General features: G+C 38.3%; 1 protein-coding gene across 1 annotated transcript in view; it reads right to left on the bottom strand.

Annotated features, from left to right (window-relative positions):
* LOC117399323 (zinc finger and BTB domain-containing protein 10-like) overlaps positions 1-3194 on the bottom strand; it is an 83585-nt gene extending 80391 nt beyond the window's left edge. Inside the window, exon 1 of the mRNA XM_033998417.3 lies at positions 2168-3194. Coding sequence (XP_033854308.1) covers positions 2168-2935 — 768 coding nt within the window. The 5' untranslated portion in view covers positions 2936-3194. The remainder of the gene's footprint in view (positions 1-2167) is intronic.
* Between the last annotated feature and the right edge of the window lie 14625 nt (positions 3195-17819).

Genomic DNA, 17819 nt, shown 5'->3' with positions numbered 1-17819 from the left:
GACTTTTCTTATACCAAGCTGCACATATCACATGCAAAATGATAATAAAAGGTTACTAAACAGCTTGTCTGGCTACTAGAAGTATGATATTTCCTTTTATTTCCTACTTTGTGAGGCCTGCTATATTGCAGTAACAAGTGTAAAAGACCTTTGTGGAGTGTTAAATATTATGCTTTTACTTCTACTGCAAGTCTCATATAGGATTAATTATGAACTGCTACTACACCATGTAAAAAATTAAATAAAATAAATTTAAAAAAAAACGCACAAAAACCTATTTTTTCAGTACTCTCGACTTAAGTGACCAGTGAAGGTAGCAGGGATTGAACCATTAAGCAACTGTTCTGGACAGGAACTTCAAGGATTGGAAAAAACACTTTTCAGACAAGCAGTATTAAGGACCAGGGTCTGCTATCACAAAAGTGATAAAGTCAGTTAAAACAGCATCACAGAGTGTTACTCAAATCAAGGATGTTTGTCTTTCATTTTCATAACTAACAGACATACAGTACAGTTCAATTTTATAATCAGCCTTAAACATTAACAGGAAAGTAATACACACCATTGTCAAAATTGTGCTAACTTGACTGTTTCCTGGGAATGCCTAGCCCTGCTCTGCAACATTCTGCAGGTAAAGGGATGTTTAACCTCCCGACTATAATCAAGAAATGCTTTTTTACTGAATTGTATTAATCTATCATTTTCTTTTTAAAACCTACCCATTGTAATGGAAAATGTAAAAATGTGAAAGTGACTCTTGCAGAGAAAATCTATTGGACGTTTCAGCTGTACAGCCTTGCTCTTGAAGGTTGTAGGAGATGCACACTCAGGCGTAAACAATAAAGGCCTTATCAAATCACCAACTGCTAACCTATTACCCTGTCCCAGATTGCAGTGTGGAATAAAATTAATTTTGCAGCTTTAACATTGATTCAGCACCCCGTATTTCTCTACTTTATCAGTGAAATGTAAAAATGCTCCTTTTTGTAATGTATAGTAAAAGACAAAATACGGAAATATGTAAAGCTATATATATATATATATATATATATATATATATATATATATATATATATATATATAATCTATTTTAATACCAGATAACACAGCATTTTGTTATTGTTAAATTAATATGACAAAAACATGTAGTAGTCAAACAAACAATAAAAGGTATTTTTGCAGGTTAAAAATACGAATTAGTCAATTCAGGTCTATTTAAACCAAAATAAACTCATGTACACCGATGCTTGTTTGTAAAATCAAGTACCTGTGTCACAACGACAAGCGCCGACACACTACTCCTCACTTGCGAGAAAATCTACCAAGGCGTTTTATTTTTTTTTAACACTGTATGACTCCAACTTCAAATATTAACGCTTAAGAGTTTGAATACCAATTGTGTTAACCAACATAAAACGACTACAGCAATTACATGTTAACAAGGTCATACCACTTGCCCAAATTGCGTCTATAGTATAAAAATAACTCGTCAGTAATGCAATATCTCAACTGAACACTGTTTACATGTGCTCGGCTATACAAATAGAATGGGCCAAATCCCATTATTGACCTACATTTAGAAAGAATATTTGGCGTTTTTCAATCTGCAGTGCACCAGAGGCCACTCTGCCACATGTAATAGAAAATTCAGTACTAACACTCAAGTAGAAAGCACTGCAAAGCTCAAAACAAAAGCATTCTGACCCGTCACCTTTTATCAAGCCAATAATCTAAAGGGGAATTGTAATAAAACTGTATATTCAACATCGATAGCTACTAACTGTCAGCATAGCTTTTTTACTTACTAATCTACAACTAAAATTAACAACCGAGTATTACTATACCTATACGTTGTGTTTATATATATATATATATATATATATATATATATATATATATATATATATATATATATATATATATATATATACATATATATACACACACATATATACATACATACATACATACATACATACATACATACACATATATATATATATATATATATATACACGCTTTCCACTGTAAACATCGTTTCTTAGCGATACATTTATCATTGTTAAAAATACTTTCTATAGGTTATTTCCTTCATAGTACAGTATTAGTTGTGTAGCACAAATCAGTAAACATAAGTTTAAAACTTATTCCACAAATCAACACTTACCTGTTTTGACGGATCATTATTCTTATGATCAGCGAACAGGTGATGTCGAAGAAGCAAGGCCCTTTTGTAATTCCGGCTTCCCTTGGCCAGCTCGTCATTACAGCTGTTCCCTGTGCTGTGACACCAAGAACAGGACATGAGACCTGTCTCTTGACAAAAATGTAGCCAGGGAAACTCCTGTAGCCACGAGCCCTGAAACAGACAGTGTTTTTGGAGAAGGGTCTGAGGTTTCATCTCTAACCCCGATTTCCTGCCGCCAGTTTCTTCCCCATCTACCCCGCTAGCCCCTTCTCTATCATCCTCCCCTGATACTGTGCTACCGCTACCTACGCCAAACCCGTCCACATCATCAAAGCCATTCCCAGCTTCCCAGCTGCCCCCTTCCCCCTGACCATAATCGCCAGCTTCTAAAGACACCCTGCTATCACCGCTTATGATGCCAACCCCTGCATCAACCCCATTCCCAGCTGCCCAGCTGTCCCCTTCCGCGTCCTCGTCCTCTTCCTCTTCAGCCTCAGGCCCGGTGCTATCGCTGATCGAAACCCCGTCTTCCACTCCCTCCAGCGCAGATCTTTTTTCTTCCAACCCCCCTTTCTCGTCCTGTTCAGGTCTGTTCCCGTTTAAATGTCGTTCTTGCCAGACCTGGGCCTCCCCGCTGTTACTGTTGCTGTTACTGTTACTACTGCTGATGCCACTGGCACTGCAGCCGGTTGCGGCTAATCCACCGCCTCGGAAAGCCAGCGACCTGCGGTTTCTTTCTCCTGACATTTCCTAATAAATTAGAATCTACACTTTCTTTACAACTTCCCTATAAAGTAATATATAAACATATAGTCTCCTAAGTATCTATTTTTAAATCTATTATTTTGTTTTCGCCTCCTTGATAGAGTATGTAGGTTATGCGGAAATAAATACTGGTTTTAAACGCATAATGAATTTCAGGGGTCTCCTCTCGGCGTCCGCGCAGGCCCTGCAGAGGTCGAATGGCAACGACTTTCCCCAGAATGCACAGCGGCCAGAGGGAGGGGGGACGGGGCTCGCTAAAAGGAATACGGCTGTGCAGCTGATTGCAAGGGGTCTATGTGTTTATAGTTGAAGCGGCACCCATTTCTCCCTGCGTTGTTTTTCTGTGTAAACTTAAATCTGAAGTGTGTGTGTAAGACCTCAGTCCCAATTCTCGGCTTGGCTTAGAGCCAAGCATCCGTAACAAACAGTTTTCAAGCTGCCTGGATGTAAAATTAACTATGTGTTTGTTTTTTCAATGTCTGAATAATAATACTGTAGCTAAACTACTTACCACTGTTGATGTGGTTAGTTAGGGTTGGAAGGGATTTTAAAAACATTAATAAAAAGCTGGTAGCTGGGGGGGCTACAGAAATATACTAATGGTAACCATTGAGCCTTAAATGGTAAGCAATGGTAAATAGTGGTAGCAAATGGTATTCTTAATGGTAGAAAGATACACAATGGTATTTCAATGGTACTTTTTTATTTACCATTTGTCTCAATAATATTCTAATGGTATAATTTGTAAATGTACACAATGAATGGGTTGGGGGAGGGTGAGGAAGGTTTGTTTACACTTAGGGCCCCGTCCTAAAAAAAATGACTTTACACTACCGGTCAAAAGTTTTAGAACACCCCCATTTTTCCAGTTTTTATTGAAATTTAGCAGTTCAAGTCCAGTGAATAACCTGAAATGGTACAAAGGTAAGCAGTAAACTGCCAGAGGTTAAAAAAAAAAGTTTAGGTTACCAAAAACTGAAAAATAATGTACATTTCAGAGTTATACAAAAAGGCCTTTTTCAGGGAACAAGTAATGGGTTAACAACTTACAGCTGTTCTGCAGCAATGGAAGTAAATTAAGCCTTGAAAGCTGATGCTAACAATTCCTACAGGTGTCCCAACTTTTGTTGATTACTTACAAACCCTCTGTCTGTATAAAAGCAGTGTTGGAACAGACTGTGTTACTACACCCTCTTAAGCATTATTTGGACAGTATTGTACTGCAGGAAGTAGTATATTGCTCTCATAATGGCGAGAAAAAGACAATTAACAAAGGAAGACAGACAGACCATTATAACCCTTAAAAGTGTAGGTCTTTCCTTTAGAGAAATTGCAAAGAAAGCCAAGGTGTCAGTGAGTACAGTTTCCTACACCATCAAAAGGCACTTGGAAACTGGAGGAAACTGACAGGAAGAGGTCTGGCAGACCCAAAGCCACAACAGAATCAGAAGACAAGTTTCTGAGAGTCAACAGCTTGCGTGATAGGTGGCTCACAGGACAACAGCTTCAAGCACAGCTTAACACTGGTCGAAGTAAGCAAGTCTCACTTTCAACTGTGAAGAGAAGACTTCGAGCTGCAGGTCGAGTGGCAGTAAGAAAGCCATTGCTAAGATGGCAAAATAAGAAAAAGAGGCTTGCCTGGGCCATGAAGCACCGCCAGTGGACTACTGATGACTGGAAGAAGGTCTTATGGACCGATGAATCAAAATTTGAAATCTTCGGTTCATCACGCAGGGTTTTTGTACGCCGTCGAGTAGGCGAAAGGATGGTTCCTCGGTGTGTGACACCAACTGTCAAACATGGAGGAGGAAGCGTGAGGGTCTGGGGCTCTTTTGCTGGATCCAGAGTCGGCGACTTGCACAGAGTGAGTGGCACCCTGAACCAAAACTGCTACCACAGCATTTTGCAGCGCCATGCAATACCCTCTGGTATACGCCTAGTTGGTCAGGGGTTCATCCTACAGCAAGATAATGACCCAAAACATACCTCCAGGCTATGTCAGAACTACCTTAGAAGAAAAGAACAAGACGGTAGGCTTCAAATCATGGAATGGCCAGCACAGTCTCCAGACTTAAACCCCATCGAGCTGGTTTGGGATGAACTGGACAGAAGGGTGAAAGCAAAGCAACCTACAAGTGCAACACATTTGTGGGAAATTCTGCAACAGTGTTGGGAAGAACTTTCCAAACAATATTTGATTTCCATTGTAGAAAGAATGCCACGAGTGTGTTTGGCTGTTATATCTGCAAAAGGTGGCTACTTTGATTAGTCAAAAATTTAGATTAAATTTTGTTAAACAAAATGATTCCATGATTTCTTTTTTATCTCCAATTGTTTATTTGTTCTATGCTTTAATTTCAGAGTACATTGAGACATTAAACTGTGTAAATTTCAATAAAAACTGGAAAAATGTAGGTGTTCTAAAACTTTTGACTGGCAGTGTATGTGTAGATTAACTGCAGTATTAGATCAGAGCCAGTGAAAACGAAAACTTAGTTACAATAAATAGACACAATTCAAGCACTAGGTTAAATGAACAATATAACCTTAAAACATTAATTATATATATATATATATATATATATATATATATATATATATATATATATATATAGTGAAGGGTTTTAGTCCTTCGGGTTCTTTTTCAGCACTTTAAATGACCCAGCCACACACAAAACTTGATTTTTAAAAGCGCTGTTGCGCTATTTTTTTTTAATAGTCACAAAAACCAAAATAAAAAAAAACAAACACTTAGCTCTTTACGAGCACTAACTAGACAGGCAGGTCCCTGACTCGCTCGCAGGACGGCTAAACCGTTTACCTGCCAAACACCTTAAACAAAAACAACACAGGTTTAATGCAGCATACTTTTGTACCTCACGACTGCCAGGAAGCAGAGTACTCCTTTCTGCCTCCTTCTCCTTAGCAGCCTAGAACAGACTGGCTGCTCTCTTTAAATACCCTGCACCTGGCTCTGATTTACAATGATCCCCAGGTGCAGGGGATAATTAAATAATAAAACAATTAACAGAAAAACCAATTAAACAATAAGCAAATTAACAAAATGTGCATACGCACATGTTTTCTGCAGGGAGGATATTAACCCCCTCCCTGCTGTGTTACAATATATATATATATACAGTACTGTGCAAAAGTTTTAGGCAGGTGTGAAAAAATGCTGTAAAGTAAGAATGCTTTCAAAAATAGACATGATAATAGATTATATTTATCAATTAACAAAATGCAAAGTGAGTGAACAGAAGAAAAATCTAAATCAAATCAATATTTGGTGTGACCACCCTTTGCCTTCAAAACAGCATCAATTCTTCTAGGTACACTTGCACACAGTTTTTGAAGGAACTCGGCAGGTAGGTTGGCCCAAACATCTTGGAGAACTAACCACAGTTCTTCTGTGGATTTAGGCAGCCTCAGTTGCTTCTCTCTCTTCATGTAATCCCAGACAGACTCGATGATGTTGAGATCAGGGCTCTGTGGGGGCCATACCATCACTTCCAGGACTCCTTGTTCTTCTTTACGCTGAAGATAGTTCTTAATGACTTTCGCTGTATGTTTGGGGTCGTTGACATGCTGCAGAATAAATTTGGGGCCAATCAGATGCCTCCCTGATGGTATTGCATGATGGATAAGTATCTGCCTGTACTTCTCAGCATTGAGGAGACCATTAATTCTGACCAAATCCCCAACTCCATTTGCAGAAATGCAGCCCCAAACTTGCAAGGAACCTCCACCATGCTTCACTGTTGCCTGCAGACACTCATTCGTGTACCGCTCTTCAGCCCTTCGGCGAACAAACTGCCTTCTGCTACAGCCAAATATTTCAAATTTTGACTCCTCAGTCCAGAGCACCTGCTGCCATTTTTCTGCACCCCAGTTCCTGTGTTTATGGATTTGATTTAGATTTTTCTTCTGTTCACTCACTTTGCATTTAGTTAATTGATAAATATAATCTATTATCATGTCTATTTTTGAAAGCATTCTTACTTTACAGCATTTTTTCACACCTGCCTAAAACTTTTGCACAGTACTGTATATATATATATATATATATATATATATATATATATATATATATATATATATATATATATATATATATATATTTTACAGCTCTGGAAAAAATTAAGAGACCACTGCAAAATTATCAGTTTCTCTGGTTTTACTATTTATAGGTATGTGTTTGGGTAAAATGAACATTTTTGTTTTATTCTATAAACTACTGACAACATTTCTCCCAAATTCCAAATTAAAATATTGTCATTTAGAGCATGTATTTGCAGAAAACGACAACTGGTCAAAATAATAAAAAAGATGCAGTGTTGTCAGATCTCGAATAATGCAAAGAAAATAAGTTCATATTCATTTTTAAACAACACAATACTAATGTTTTAACTTAGGAAGAGTTCAGAAATCAATATTTGGTGGAATAACCCTGATTTTCAAGCACAGCTTTCATGTGTCTTGGCATGCTCTCCACCAGTCTTTCACATTGATGTTGGGTGACTTTATGCCACTCCTGGCGCAAAAATTCAAGCAGCTCGGCTTTGTTTGATGGCTTGTGACCATCCATCTTCCTCTTGATCACATTCCAGAGGTTTTCAATGGGGTTCAGGTCTGGAGATTGGGCTGGCCAGGACAGGGTCTTGATCTGGTGGTCCTCCATCCACACCTTGATTGACCTGGCTGTGTGGCATGGAGCATTGTCCTGCTGGAAAAACCAATCCTCAGAGTTGGGGAATATTGTCACAGCAGAAGGAAGCCAGTTTTCTTCCAGGACAACCTTGTACTTGGCTTGGTACAAGGTAGTCCTGGAAGAAAACTTGCTTCCTTCTGCTCTGAAAATGTTCCCCAACTCTGAGGATTGGTATTTCCAGTAGGACAATGCTCCATGCCACACAGCCAGGTCAATCAAGGTGTGGATGGAGGACCACCAGATCAAGACCCTGTCATGGCCAGCCCAATCTCCAGACCTGAACCCCATTGAAAACCTCTGGAATGTGATCAAGAGGAAGATGGATGGTCACAAGCCATCAAACAAAGCCGAGCTGCTTGAATTTTTGCGCCAGGAGTGGCATAAAGTCACCCAACATCAATGTGAAAGACTGGTGGAGAGCATGCCAAGACACATGAAAGCTGTGCTTGAAAATCAGGGTTATTCCACCAAATATTGATTTCTGAACTCTTCCTAAGTTAAAACATTAGTATTGTGTTGTTTAAAAATGAATATGAACTTATTTTCTTTGCATTATTCGAGGTCTGACAACACTGCATCTTTTTTATTATTTTGACCAGTTGTCATTTTCTGCAAATAAATGCTCTAAATGACAATATTTTAATTTGGAATTTGGGAGAAATGTTGTCAGTAGTTTATAGAATAAAACACAAATGTTCATTTTACCCAAACACATACCTATAAATAGTAAAACCAGAGAAACTGATAATTTTGCAGTGGTCTCTTAATTTTTTCCAGAGCTGTATATATATAATATATATATATATATATATATATATATATATATATATATATATATATATATATAATGGGTCTTTTAAATACTGTATCCTAGTGATGGGCAGTTTGATTCTTTTTAGTGACTCGATTCATTTGATTCACTGATTCAATGACCCAAAACCAATCAATGTAGACCGCATTAAGACTGTTTACGTAGGTTTATTTGAACCGGAAAGAACGAGTCGTTCATGAACTGCACATCACAAAAGCTAGGGAGAATCTATATTTGGTTGACTGGGTTCATAAACATTAAATATAGTTTGACAAAAAATAATAATATATATTTAGAATCCTAGAGATTACATAACAGTTTTAACCATTAGCACTGTTTAGCCATCAGTATCAATCTAATTTAATTTCATCTTTAAAAAAAAAATAATAATAGTCAATTGCATTTTTTACGTGTTTTTCTTTTCTATACATTTGGAGTCACCCATTGTTTTTTACAACAAAAAAGAGAGGCTCGAACGAGTGGTATTTGTGGAACTAAACCATGGTATTTATTCAGCACATAGCAAAACGCTGTTTGCCCAATTCCTCTTATCCAGTAAACCTTTAGGGATTAGTCACCCGTTGAAGCACACCCATAACCGCAACATGTACATTTTATATAAACAAAGTTTAAATGTGTTAGTATTTAACACAGTAAAATAACATTTAGAAAACGTATAATGTGGGTGTAAAATATAATAGACGTTTAAGAACGTCATCCATTAGAATGTGCAATATCATCCTAAAAGGTTGTTGTATCGTAGCTGATACTACGTGTCACCTGGTGGACTAAGGTGAATCGCCGTCATTATTAAATTATAAAATATTTAACCGTAGTTGTAAATTGTCATGTATAAAATACATTCATACCTCAAGGTCAAATATGTAATCACAAGTTATATAATTAAACCTTGGGTACAATAACGTTATAATACCATGTGGCAGAATTGACCGATGGTGTGGTGTAAAGGAATGACACGAGTCAGGTTTTCCTTAACAAGCCCCGGTTTTATTGTACGTAAAACCAATGTCAGATGGGCACCAAAAGTCAAGGAGAATAAACAAAATAAAGGGGAGTCAGGGTACACAGCAATGTGTAACCCGACAAAATAACAATAACGAGGGGTTGCAGTCCCAAACGAGGAGAAACACAAAAATAAAGTCAATCCGTCCCTTTAATCCAGGAATGAAAACAACTGGGTAAAAATCCAGCACTTCCGGGTTCGCGCTCCTCTGACGTATTCCCGGAGCGTCCCGTTAGTGCTCTATAAAAATACACAAAAAGACACAGGGGTTAGCAGGTAATCACAACCACCTCCTTCCTTGCTCCCCGTCTCCCTCTTTAATTCCCTGATATTCTCTCTCTCTCTCTCTCTCTCTCTCTCTCTCTCTCTCTCTCTCTCTCTCAAATTCAAATTCAAAGGTGCTTTATTGGCATGACCATTATTCACAGTATTGCCAAAGCAATGCATACACAGTACATCATATGAACATTAAATAGACAATAACACTGATGAGAATAATAATGATAATAATAATGGTAAACAAATATAAATAATAACCACGTTATTAATAAGTTAACAATAACAACAATGAAATATAACAAGACTTGAACTAATGTAGAGTGCTCACTGTTTGTCCCTCAGGCTGTGACAGGCGGCTGTGTACTGGGCTGCCAGTTGGACACAGCTGGACTCCTCTCCAAGGAGGATTGGGAGTTTTTGAGAGTCTGGCAGGTCTGGGAATGTTTTGCAGAGATGTTTTATTTGTGGGAAGAAAGTTGCCCTTATTTCTCTGTATTTTGTACACTGCAGTAGAAAGTGCATCTCTGTCTCTACTTGTTGGAGTTGACAGTGATGACACAGCCGGTCCTCTTTGGGCAGCCAGGTCTGCCTGTGTCGGCCTGTTTCTATGGCCAGGCTGTGCTCACTGAGCCTGTATTTGGTTAGGATCTGCCTCTGCTTGTTGTCTTTCACCCTGCTCAGGTATTCAGCCAGGGTGTAGTGTCTTTTTAGGGCCCGATAGCACTCTAATTTGCTTTGTGTTTTTGTGTGTGTGTCCCAATAGGTGAGGTAGTTTTGTTTGTGTTGTGTTATAATTTGGTTTACTCGAATTGTCTGTGTTGGAGCAGTGCTGTCCTGAGGCTGGTTGGTGTTAGTGTGTGTTAGTGCAGTGAGCTTCAGGACCAGCTGGCTGAGGGGACTCTTCTTTTGGCTCAGTTCTTGGTACTGCAGGGCTTTACTGTGGTAGGAGTTTGGGTTGCTTTGTTTTAGATGAAGCCAAAATTTAATTGCTCTTTTTTGTATTGAGATCAATAATGGATATTGACCTAGTTCTGCCCTGCACGCGTTGTTTGGTGTTTTTCTCTGTATTTGCAGGATGTTTTTGCAGAACTCTGTGTGCAGGGCTTCTATTGGGTGTTTATCCCATTTAGTGTAATCCTGCTCTGTGAGCGGACCCCACACTTCACTGCCATAGAGGGCAATGGGTTTGATAACACTTTCAAAAATTTTGAGCCAAATTCTAATGGGGAGTTTTATATAAAGCTTTTTCTTTATGGAATAGAAAGCCCTGTGGGCCTTCTCTCTCAGTGCATTCACTGCCGGGTTAAAGCTACCTGATGCGCTGATGTTTAGGCCCAGGTAGGTGTAGTGCATGCAGTGTTCTATTGTTGTGTGGTGTAGTGTGAAGATGTATCTACTTTCCTGATATCTGGGTTTTTTCTGAAATATCATGATTTTAGTTTTGTTCATGTTTACTGCCAGGGCCCAGGTCTGACAGTACTGCTCTAGCACTGACAGGCTCTGCTGCAGCCCCTGCTCTGTGGGCAATTCATTGTGGCCAATTCATTGATGTAGATGTTGAACAGTGTTGGACTCAAACTGCACCCCTGTCTCACTCCACGCCCCTGTGAGAAGAATTGTGTTCTTTTATTGCCAATCTTTACACCACATTTATTTTCCGTATACATTGATTTAATTGTGTCATAGGTTTTACCTCCTACACCACTTTGGAGGAATTTATAAAATAATCCTTCGTGCCAGATTGAATCAAAAGCCTTTTTGAAATCTATAAAGCAAGCAAATAATTTATTTTTTATTTTGGTTTACATGTTTGTCTATTAGGGTGTGTAGGGTGTAAATATGATCAGTAGTGCGGTGTTTTGGAAGGAAGCCAATCTGACTCTTACTCAAGACACTGTGTTCGGTAAGGAAGGCCAGTATCCGAGTGTTAATGATACTGCAGAATACCTTCCCCAGATTACTGCTCACACAGATGCCCCGGTAGTTATTGGGGTCGAATTTGTCTCCACTCTTAAAGACAGGGGATATAATCCCTTGGTTCCAGATGTCAGGGAAGTAGCCCACACTTAGTATCAGGTTAAACAGTTTGCGCAGGGCCTCCTGCAGCTTAGGGCTGCTGTGCTTCAGCATCTCATTGGAGACGCTGTCTACCCCGCTGGCTTTCCTATTCTGGAGGGTCTGCAGTTTCTCTTTAAGTTCCTGTACAGTGATTGGAGAGTCCAGTGGATTCTGGTTGTCTTTAATTGACAATTCTAGTTTTTTCAGTTTTTCATAAATATTGTTTTGATCTAATGGTTGTTCATTGTGTTTTATGTTTTGATAGAGTTTTTCAAAATGGTTTTTCCATATATTTCCATTTTGTATGGCCAATTCTTCTGGTTTTGATTTATTTAGTTTTTTCCAATGTTCCCAGAATCGGTTTGAGTTAATGGACTCCTCGATTTCTGTCAGTTGCTTGTTGATGTGGTTATTTTTTTTCTGTTTTAGTGTGCGTTTATAGTAATTTAGAGTTTCACAGTAGCTGAGGCGTAAATCTTGGTTGTCTGGTTGTCTATGTTTTTGATTTGATAATTGCCTAAGTCTTTTCCTTATATTTTTACAATCTTCATCAAACCAATTTTCTTCTTTCAGTTTTTTCTTTTGAGTGTTCCGAATTATTTTTAGTTTGGATTTTAAAGCTGCCTGTTAAATATTTCATTCAGGTTTTCTACAGCTAGATTTACTCCCTGTTTACTGTGAGTATGTGGTGTAACCAGAAAGGTGTTTAATAGTGATTGGATTTTTGGATGGCTGATTGCTTTCTGGTATTCTTCTGCACTGTTTGGAGCCCATCTGTAGGAATGATGGAGGTTATACAGCTTGCAGGGCTGTGTCTGTGTGTTGCTGGTCTGCTCTGTTCTTTTAAGGAACACAGTTATTTGACTGTGGTCTGACAGAGGAGATATTGGCCTGACAGTAAATGCACTAATAGAGGAAGGGTCGAGGTCAGTAATGGTGTAATCTCTCTCTCTCTCTCTCTCTCTCTCTCTCTCTCTCTCTCTCTCTCTCTCTCTCTCTCTCTCTCTCTCTCTCACACACTGTACCTTGCCAGAAGGAACAGAACCCCGGGCCACGCCCCCTTTTGTACGCCCCGTCCCGTCCCCATTGGTCAGCGAGGGCAACCGCCGTCAGCCAATGCGTGATTGCCACCGCGCTTCCCGACCGGGTCTGTGACGTTGCGCACCGCGGCTCTGCCTGCTCCTCCTCCCCAGTGCCCTCACCGGTCGGAAGGGAGATCTAAAACAAGAATTCACTCTCTCTTTATCACATACCAGTAGATGTTTGTATTTATTTATTTTGGAAATTAGGTGTATATCAATTATTATTATTATTATTATTATTATTATTATTATTATTATTATTATTATTTAGTAATTTGGCTGGCTTTACTTACTCAAGATGACTTAGAAGTATTAATCACAATTTGTGCAAAATAGTTAACTATAGATATGATTAATTTTCTATGTGTATAAAAAATAATAAACACACATAGGCTACAACTAGTGGTGATTCATTTTGTTATTTATTTGTTTGACAGACTTAAACAAGGTTACGTACATAGTAAACTAAGAACTGTACGAAAAATAAAAATAAAAACTAGAGTTGATAGCAACTATAAAGGCTTCCAAGCAGTTATCGTGAAATTTAAGTGCATTGGTTATTCTAGATGAATCGTTACCATCAGAACATTATGTTCTTATGTTCTTAACTGTGCTAACTGTGTCAATTTTGGCACAAATATGAGAAAACTTTTGAAAATTGCCCGAAAAGTTTCATTAAATGTAAGATGGCTGCCTCACTATGTGACCAAAGGCCGCCATATTGACCATGGCACAACATTCCCTAGTCCTCTACGTCCGTGTCAAATTTCGTGCATTTTGGTGCAGCCGATAAGAAGTTATAGGCAGTTTTATAGCCAGTTGCGTATATTGATGATGTCATGCATCACGTTTGACCTTTAGAAGAGGTCAGAGGTCACGGGCGATGACATTTTTTCATAGACTGCATATGACTTCCTATATGTCTTCAATAATAACTATGACCCTGTTGGCACGGCCTAGGAGTTAAAATTTCAACATAAATTCCAATATGGCCGCCACGCCGTGTGAGCAATCTCTTTCAATCTTCAGCAGTTATTACTGTCCAATAGTCTGTGCAATTGTGTTGACATTGAAGAGCATAAGTGCAACGGTGTTCTTGTTATGGGTTGCAAAAGGTTTTTTTACAATTATCAATATGGCCGCCAAACCATGTGACCAAAATGTGTCATTTTCATATCACCAGTACTTCACGTGAGTTTCTATGGTCAAATAAAGTTTCATGACTGTAGCGTATTGCACCTTGGATTTATGCACGAATTTATGAAAATAGAGCCGTTGTGAAACGGTTATTTGCGAGCCGCGGCCATGTTTTGTAACGAAAAAGCGTGGATTTTACAAACAGTAGAAAGGACCTGGTCATGAACATGCGTGCCAATTTAGGTGTCGATTGACTTTACGGTTTAAGACAAGAAGATGGTTGAATATCTGGTTCCAATCCAGTGTAGCGGGCAAAGTAATTGTTCAATCGACCTCGATTGAGCATATGTTTTTTATAGGCCATTGCTGCACTATCTGCTGCCATTGTCATAGTTCCACCTTAAGTTGTTTTTAACGGCAAGAGTTTTGAAAAATTCCAAAAATTTCCACGAGATCCAATATGGCGGTCGAACCATGTGACTTTTTCATTTGGGGACGCCAGTCTGGTTGTCCAGCCATAGGCATCTACTTACATATGCGTTTCCATATCTCTGCGATGTGGTTTGGGAAGAAAAAAATCAAATAAAATAATAATAATAATAATAATAATAATAACTGGAGTTTCAAGCAACTTTAGCGGGAAAATTTAAGCTCATTGGTTGTTATAGATGAAACGTTATCATCACAAATAATTTTGGACACAGCTGACTGTGACTGGGAATCACTGGTTAGATGATCAATGCTGAAATGTCACTGGCCCACAGCAGCCATGTTTTGTACTGTAGCAACACATCACATCTACAATAAGACATCTAACTACTATAAATACAGCACTTAACTATCAGTCTGTGTATTCTTCAATTATTCAGATCAGAACTTCTTAACCATACTATATAAACCTAATTATACACATTCCACTATTTGCATTACCTATAGTGCTCATATAAACACACCAGTTTTTGTAAAACAACGAAAGTCACATCTCATAAATTACAAACATACAAAACTTGCAATTATATTCACTCCACAACAAATCAAAACCAATTTATATCAACACACATCCTACATTAAATAATAAAACATAAGCACTTTATATAAATAGTGAGTATTTCACTAGGTAGGGAACTCCCACTACAAAGTGTACTGCTCAAATTAAATACCATACACTTTATGGCTTTAAATTGCAAATATAAACAAATTATATAACATTCTCCCAAAGTCTAAAGTAAAATAAACAAAATTAAACTAGTTTATACAATACAATAGAAAAGGAAACTTATGCTGACAACTGAAAAATAATTGTTATTGTTTGCCCTTTTTGTTACCCTTGCAAAAGGGTTAATTTCCCCAATATAAATATTTCAAAGGCAAAAATAATACAAGTTAAATATACATTGTTATAGTACAGCTGTAAGTCAAACGGCACCCGAAATAAACAAAACAGTACTTGTTATAGATTTATATCCTGGTATATATCTAACACGTGTATTTGTGCGTAACTAAAGTACTTGCGTTCCTTGAGTTCAATAACAATGGGGCAGGCCTGTACGTGGCTAGGGAGCGTAGGGGCTGGAAAACCCTGCTTCACCTTACATCCAGGGCTAAAAAATAAATTTAACCAAAACAACGCGGTACATCCAGCTATAAAAAAAGCGTTCTAGTATCTCCTCCACGAAAAGGAATGGTTATATAGTACTCACAACCTCCCGTCTTCTTTGCAACAGGAAAGCAATAAAACAAAACAATTTGAAATACAATAAGTGTTAGTAATTTCTTCAAATTTCAAAACCCTCGTTGGTGGAGGAAACACCAAGCTTTGACAGGTCACTTGGGTTGCTATCTGGTGTTCGAATCAGTTCCAATACTTTTTTTGGTGGGGTCAATCGAAATCGCTCATGCGTACAGGTGGAAAATGTGGATGTGAAATGTGTATGATTTCATCTTCGGTTCACGTTGAGCTGCTAAACAGCGATTAAATAATTATACACAGTGTTTTAGAGAATATTTATAGTAAAAATGTCCGTTTTTTGGGAGGATTCGCTGTGAATAGCCGTGCGGTCTTCTATACAATTGTATTTGATAGAGCAAGCGAATATTTCTGTGTGTGTGAGCATGTGTGCAGTTGTGAGAAGCCAGCATATCCACAAGGTTATTATACGTAAGCAAACAACATTACGCAGTTTTTTTTTTGTTTTTTTTCAGTGGGTACTGTTGAATTGCAACTGAATCAGACCTGATTTATAAACACAGCCCTATAAATACAGCTTAATATAATTAATATAAACGGTAGAAAGTAATTGACATCTGCCATATATTAACATTCTCCCAAAATTATACTCATGGTAGCTTTAATAAAACTAATTTGTTCATAAGTATTACAAACCGCGTATAACTTTTGTCTCGAGACTTTGAATACACTATGTAACACAATTTTTGTTCCTGGGTATTAAGTGTTATTTCCTAATTACTTATGCCTCAAAAGTATAGAAAATGGCTATTATTCTCCACAAACTTTGCTTTTGTGACCAGGAGTGATATTTTGAAATGTACCTATTTCCAATGAGAAAACGGGCGAATTTGTGTCTTTTCGTTCACATAAAGTCAGAAAAAAACAACATATGAATCCAAATTAACATGTATTTATACTAAAGTAATACAAAAATGACTACAAAAGATTTAGAAGTGAGTAGTTTTTCGAGATTTACGATTATACTGTAAATCACTTTCACTAATCAGCCCCCAAATGTAGTCTCCCATCATGTTCTCGTTATACTGTCCTTCATTGACAACTCATCCAGGAGCCTCAAAGCCGTGCTGCTCCATAATGGTAACAAGTACCCGTCTCTTCCCCTGGCTCACTCGGTGCACCTCAAAGAGGATTACAACAGCATCAAGACCTTGCTGGACGCCTTGAAGTATGATGAGTACGGCTGGGACCCCCGGAAGGTGCTGATGCCACCACTGCACATCAAATTGGGCCTTATGAAACAATTTGTCAGAGCTCTACATAAGGAGTCGGCAGCCTTCAAGTACCTTCAAGACTTCTTCCCTAAGCTGTCTGAGGCAAAGGTCAAAGCCGGTGTCTTCGTCGGACCACAGATAAAGAAGATCCTGGAGTGCAATGAATTCCCCAAGAAGCTCACTAGTAAGGAGAAAGCGGCTTGGAACAGCTTTGTCGCAGTGGTTCGGGGCTTCCTGGGCAATCACAAGGCCGAAAACTATGTGGAGCTGGTTGAGACTCTGGTGAAGAACTACGGCACAATGGGCTGTAGGATGTCCCTCAAAGTCCATATCCTTGCTGCTCATCTTGATAAATTCAAGGAGCACATGGGAGCGTACTCGGAGGAGCAAATGAGCGCTTCCACCAGGATATACTGGACTTTGAACGCCGCTACCAAGGACAGTATAACGAGAACATGATGGGAGACTACATTTGGGGGCTGATTCGTGAAAGTGATTTACAGTATAATCGTAAATCTCGAAAAACTACTCACTTCAAATCTTTTGTAGTCATTTTTGTATTACTTTAGTATAAATACATGTTAATTTGGATTCATATGTTGTTTTTTTCTGACTTTATGTGAACGAAAAGACACAAATTCGCCCGTTTTCTCATTGGAAATAGGTACATTTCAAAATATCACTGTCTGGTCACAAAAGCAAAGTTTGTGGGGAATAATAGCCATTTTCTATACTTTTGAGGCATAAGCAATTAGGAAATAACACTTACTACCCAGGAACAAAAATTGTGTTACATAGTGTTA

Source organism: Acipenser ruthenus, chromosome 4 (genome assembly GCF_902713425.1).
Source record: "Acipenser ruthenus chromosome 4, fAciRut3.2 maternal haplotype, whole genome shotgun sequence".
Taxonomy (NCBI): Eukaryota; Metazoa; Chordata; class Actinopteri; order Acipenseriformes; family Acipenseridae; genus Acipenser; species Acipenser ruthenus.
This window is presented reverse-complemented; position numbering and strand designations above follow the sequence as displayed.